The sequence below is a fragment of the Pterocles gutturalis genome, unplaced genomic scaffold, assembly GCF_000699245.1.
Source record: "Pterocles gutturalis isolate BGI_N339 unplaced genomic scaffold, ASM69924v1 scaffold37232, whole genome shotgun sequence".
Lineage (NCBI taxonomy): Eukaryota > Metazoa > Chordata > Aves > Pterocliformes > Pteroclidae > Pterocles > Pterocles gutturalis.
This window is the reverse complement of record NW_010114177.1, coordinates 1-6,583: the sequence shown is the minus strand read 5'-3', so window position 1 is coordinate 6,583 and position 6,583 is coordinate 1. Positions and strand designations below refer to the sequence as shown.

The window sequence follows — 6,583 nt, the reverse complement described above, 5'->3', positions numbered from 1 at the left end:
GTGAAAACAGCATTTTTAACACATATACAAGAGATATAGCCCATTCACCCTTCCTCAGAGCACGACCAACTCATCTGATATAAAGCCACAAATACTACGAAAGCACAGCAGCCAGTTTGCCCACAACGTAAGATTCCTACCTGCATACTGCAGTGTAGGCCAAGTTATTTGAAAAAATATATAATTTCAAAGACTAAAGGGTTTAATTCTACAGCTTCCAAACAAGTATAGTGAAAGCTGCCCAACCAAATCCCCACTGAGTATTAAAAATTCCCTTTAGCCAAAATTCCAAATATAAAGACCTGAAATTCAGGTAAAAAACAGATGACCAATTAACATGTCTTCTTTTGTGCATGCAAGTGACAGCATAAACAAGTTCTGTGTTTGTGCACCTCGGTGGTTTTTGTTTGGGATTCTGCCTGGGATTATTTAAGTAACTGTTAGTGTGAAGAATCATGTCGCTGCAGCACAGGGTTCAACTGCACATTCAGGCTCAAAGTGACCACAGGCCTACTCTCATGAAATCTATAGCACTGCATTTCTCCAGGTGACAGTGGTCTTTTGAATGTCTCCAACTTCAAGAAGAAAAAAAACACACTTATTTTCACCACAAGCAGAACAACTAGAACACAAATGAGAACAATCTATTATGGTCAGCAATAGCTGAGGTTTGCATCTTCTGAACTGATTCACTCACATGAGCAATGATACAGGGAAAATTACATAAAAAAATAGAATATAAATACTACACAGCACCATGAAACACTACAAACAGAATATAAAAAATTATATTAGGACATTAATTATCTGTCAACCTATTAAACAGAACACTTTAATATTAATACAGCTTGGAAGGTAAACATAACTTACAGGCTAAGTTTTCAAATGGCTGTTTGTCAATGCAGCATAAAACATTTCCATAGTGCAAATCTTCTCAACTGTATGAAAGATACTGTCCCCTTCAGAAAAATGCTTCTCCTCCCACCCCCCTCAAAATAACGAAGAGTCACAAAGTCACATCTCATTTCACATTTAGCACAAGATGTGGTTTGAAACATACTAACAGAGGAAAGCTTAATTTTAACACTGAAGAAAGGTTGAACAACGTTGAGAAATTAAGTTTGATATGCTATAGCTGGAAGACACGAAACCCAAAAATCCAATCCATGGAAGTGGGGAAATAAAAAGACACGGATCTTTCATTTTTTTCATCTCTTGGAAACATATTGTATGAAATACAGCACACTCCCTATATTGTACCAACAACTGTAAGATTACTTTAATTGCTGAAGAATCACAGTGTTAAGTATATCTGCTTCTTGTAGTGTCAGGCTTTCATCTGTCAGCTCTTTATTTGGAAAGGTGGTCACGAGAACAAAATCAGTTGTTGCAAATGCTGGACGGGACTGGATAATGAAATCTCGAATATCCTTAATCCTGTGGAAAGGATATGCACATGAAAACTGTGTATGATTCCATTTTGACATAAATCTCTGAACATTAAGATGAGCAGAGAACACAAAACCTTCCAAACAGACTAAACCATTTAATACGGCCTATCGATTTTACATTTCTATTGGATCCAGATAACCAATGGTTGTAGCCCAGAATTTTTTGCTTCTTGCATACAAATCCTGAAAAATTAAAATGAGTCTTGCTTTTTTTCTCAAATATCAGAAATAAAATTTGTAACATAAAAGTATACTGCAAACTGATACTTAACATAGAAAATCAAGTAATTTCAACACCAGCTGTCAAAAATTTTACTATTAATTAGTATATTCCAAAAAGGCTAAATTATTAATTGAAGAAGAAATCTTGAAATATATGGTGACAGTGATGAGAAAGCAAAGGAGAATTATTAATGCACTTCAGTTCAACAGCAGAAGGTTTCCCCTACTTTCATTGGCATTGAACTTCTGAACAACAGTTCATAAAACAATCTTATCAGCAGTACAACAAGAACAATTTAGTTTTATACATGCATGAAAAATAAGTAACATTTTAGAGATGAAAAACTGAAATTTGAGGTTTCTCTCCTAAGACAGTAAGCTGAGAATAAATCTTTGAAGATATATTTTAACTAATGAGTAGGCAGATTTACTGTAGCCAAGTAATCAGGGACTTCAACTTTCTAGTTCTTCTTTCTAAGGCTTACAACACAACCAATGCATGTTGCCAGCTGATTTTGATCAGACCTATGGCAAGGTTAGCTAAAAAGATCCACATCCAAGAGAAAGTTAATAATAATTAAAATAAGCGTCTGTCAACACACACTTGGTTACAGACGTTACTAAGAAGTTTACCACTTCCACCCTTTCACGCAGACAGAAGCAAAAACATGTCATGGTTACAGAGGCACCCAAGAAGCCCTACTTTCATCGCTTCCCCAGCAGGTGCTGTGAGGAAAGGATCTGGGCCTGTACTATCAGTGTACGTTATCAGGTCTGCTAAAACATGAAAAATGATTGCTGTCTCTTCCTCCCTATCGCCATCTCAGCTAAAATTGCCTCACTGTGGTGTGTGTATGTTGTCAGGTGAAGAAAGCTGCATACTGGCTCTGCCCTTATTCTGAACCAAAGGACAAAAAGGAAACAGGTGAACTCTCCATATAACAATATTAACATGAAAGTGGGTCCATGCTAAGACCACCTCCAAGGCAGGATTCAGATTCAGGCTCAGTTTCAGCTGTGCTCTAACACAACGGTGCAGATTTCAGATCAGGGCTGCCTTGAACCCTTCTTGCTGTGAGGCGTGGGTGGAACTACTGTCCAAATCTCTGCCCTCTGCCCAAAGTTCTCTCAGCCACACAGTGCAAAGCAGAGCTTTGCAGAACCTTGCGCTAACACAACCTCTTAGGCAAATAAATAGGGTTGGCCAACACCATTTGTGGCAATGCCCCAACAATGTCAATAAAGCAAGCTCTAATCAGCAAACTACTAACAGGTAAAAAAACCCACCAGGTTCACACAGTGCCATCTCCTCGCCGACAACCATCCAAAACAAAACAAAGGCTGGTTCTCGGTGGTATGTCCAGCCTACATGTCAGAATTGCAAATGAGCATGTTATGTCCATATACCCTTCTGTGTATGGGTTGCAGTCTACACTTACAGCCTATGTCACATTTAGTCACAGTCTCAAGTATAATGAGGCAGAAAGCTGGAGCTCTTGATTATGGGCCACAGGATTTCTCTGCCTGTAGTGTGAACTATATTCCAATTGAAACTATACTCCAAACCTTGCACTGCAGTGCCTTCACAGTGTCCTCCCAAGAAGGACCAAGGGTTGGGATGACTACATAACAAGGTTGTCCAGATTCCAGTCACCCTGAGAACAATTATGGCTGGTACCACATCCTAACAAATCACAGGACATAATTAGTCATAAAAGTTTGTGACTTTGCAGTTATCAAATATCTTGTGCTTCCAAGCATAAAATTCTGCTTTGACAATCAATATATGAGTACATCTATATCATGAAAATGAAACAGAGCTCTAGCATTTCAGTGGAGCTGTATTTTCTCCTTTTTAATGTCTTGCTGATTTTCATTTAATGACAAAACACAAACTTATCAAAATACAGTTATGGTTACCTGCAGTGAAGCATAATCAATTTACCTGTGTGTTTGATTAAATCTTTGTATTAATCGGCTTCCATCTGCTAATCTAATTTGAATTTTAGTTGCTGGCATGGAATCATCAATCAGAACAGGCGCATTAAGAATGGATTTCTCCTCCTCCTCTGGGGAAGAAGGCGTGCTGACTATTTCAGGCGTAAGGCTAGAGGATTATAAAAAAAACACCAAAACAAAACCAGATGTTACTAACGGAGTAAAACCAAAACTGAATAACGTTTCATTTGTCTTTTTCATTGAATGACTACCATGTATACCTAGCATGAATGACCAATGAAAATCTTCTCAAAGTTATTGGAACTAAGTATAAACACAGCTTTTCTAACAGAGACACAAATAATGCTTTTGCAGTTTCTTGTCAATGATTGCAATATTTCATACTTATAACTGGACATATCATTACATCCACACGATTTTAAATAGGTAACCAAGTACAAACAAAACTACCTTTGTTTATGCTTGCAGAACACGAAACGACAGTCTTCAGTACTAAGATTCATATATCATTACCTCCTGGACTACATTAAAAAATAATCACGCCCCATTATAGCACACTAAACTGACCCAAACTGCTTTAGTAATTGCTTTCAGGAGCATTGCTTTATGATCCTGGGCATCTCCCACCCTTCTAGAGCACAAATTGTATTAACAGGTAGTTGATAATCACCACATAGTAAGCTTGGAATTTTTTACATTTAGTATAAAAATAATAAAAATCTGATTGGAAATAACCATTTGGATGCTCCTTTCATTGCTTACATATCTGAGACTTTGTAAGCTAGCAAAACAAACAAAAATGCCACACAACAGGTGTGCACATGTGCTCATATACAGAACCTCCTCCCTTCCCTATTTTCTTTAATCATCTAAGTGCTCAGGTGAAGAAGTTATGGTATACAATTGTTCACTATGTCACCTCTAGCAGAGCTTACCACCTTCTCAGCTTTATTGAGCACATTTCCTAATTAAAAAGATGAAGTATAGATTAGAAACAGTTAAGAATAATTTATTGAATTGAATTACTTGCCGAAGCACACCAGTAACACCTTTTTTTTGGCAACCAAACATATTACATGAGTAAATGCAGTCACAAACAGAAGCCTAGTAGTATTTACAATTCAACAGCTAATATCAAGTCATCTGAAAAATATGCTATAAAGCCTGTAATTGTAACGTGAAAAGCTGATGACTGGGAGAGTTGAGGTCACATTGCTGTTTACTCTTGACGATTGACTTAAGCTGGACAGAGCACTTTTGGACAAAGTAGTCTGAAATATTCAGTGTCAGGAATGATCTTTGGCACATTATGTATGAGTTCAATTGAATTAAGAGTTTTAACAGCATCAGCCTACCCCTTGCACCAGGACAGCAGATGAAACAGAACAAGGTATAAGCTTTTCTAAATCAAATTTCTTTTTTTTTTTCTATATGAACTTTATAATGTAGTTGGAGATGACACTATAATTGGAGGAAGTGAGGGCTCCAATCAGAGGTTAAAAGTTGAGCCCTTCCCCTCCCACACTCCAGGCTTTGCAGTATTAGTTCATCTAGGGGAGCATGTACAATTTCTCTGGTTGTTTGCTTTTTAAAAAGCAGCTCCCACTCTAGATTTTTACAGCATCATTTGATTTTTTTAATCAAATCCTAGTGAAAGTTGGATTTTGATACAACGTATTGTTCATTTATTTTGGATCAAATTTTTAAAAAAGTTATCAAATTATTTCTCTTTCTTAAAACTAACAGACTTGCCTTGTATAACTTATAATGAATGACTGACTGTTTACGAAGTTATATTTCAGGACAGTATTTCCGCTGCTTCATTTCAGAAAACAGTAAGGGAGTTGCTCTCATACAAAAATACTTTCCATCCACCCTAAGCCAGGCATCAGCCATCCTGCTGTAATAGCATCTCCTCTTCCCTCTGTGATGATCCCAGCAATAAAAGACAACAGGTACTACTAAGCCAGAGCACAGTGTGTCCTTACTAGCCAGTATCCTATTATAACTAAGTTTTGCCTGTTCCGCACTAAATCGGGGGCAATTTCTTCGGGTTTACTTCCTCTATCAAGAGATTTTCTCATGAAATTTGTACAGTACTAATCGCCTTTCAGCTTCCTTTGCTCCCATTTTAAACACAGCTGAAGTTAAAAAAAAATAGAAGCAAAATTATATGCAAGAACAAGCAGAGAAATCTCACAGTCGTAACAAAGCACAAAGCATCTAGCAAACCTATCAGCAGTTCCAACGGGGGACTAAGACTTTTTTAAGATTATATATAAACTTTCAAGATTACTTGTGACTGAAATCAGGGCTGAGACCTGTGGCACAGAATAATTTGATATTACTTTTTTCATCTGATTAGCTTTTTCAACAGTCTCCTAATTGATTAAATCCAGCTTTTGAAATAGCATAGAAACACAGAACAGAAAACCTAGCATTTTTTACCTTCCAAGTTTTTGCCCTTCGCCACTGAAAGCTTTGAATCGCAGTCTAGGCTTCACGTATTCCTGTTCTTGGTGGTCTTCCATATCCAGACTAACCTGGCCACCATGAACAAGTCGCTGCAGTTCTACAGGAATTTCCCTTAATTACAAAAATAAAAATTTCCCAATTGTATTCTGAATGGCAATAAAAAACTACACAAAAACCTTACACAGTACAATGTGAATTGACAGTATGTTTACTTTAAAAGTCAGAGACATCCAATTGCTTTATGACTTTATTACATCTTAAAGGAAGAAAAATCAGTGATGACAGTCAAAATCTAGAACATACTGACAGTCAAAACCTAGAATGTACTAACAAAACACATGAAAACTAAAAGCCGTCTGTAACAAGTAACATTCAGAGTTAAACCACCAGAAGGAACCAAAGTGTTCCAAATTTTTAAATCTCCCATGCATCTGATAACAAATACAGAATATATCATAGAATCATAGAATGGCCTG

The 6,583-nt window shown here is 37.0% G+C and overlaps 1 protein-coding gene across 1 annotated transcript; it reads right to left on the bottom strand.

Annotated features, from left to right (window-relative positions):
- Window positions 1-1,139: 1,139 nt before the first annotated feature.
- Window positions 1,140-6,261, bottom strand: LOC104462700 (UBX domain-containing protein 2B). The gene is made up of 3 exons (XM_010074756.1): window positions 6,081-6,261; window positions 3,619-3,780; window positions 1,140-1,437 (listed from the first exon to the last, which is right to left on the bottom strand). Exons 1-3 carry the CDS (start codon window positions 6,161-6,163, stop codon window positions 1,275-1,277), a joined length of 408 nt encoding a protein of 135 aa, XP_010073058.1. The 5' UTR covers window positions 6,164-6,261; the 3' UTR covers window positions 1,140-1,274.
- Between the last annotated feature and the right edge of the window lie 322 nt (window positions 6,262-6,583).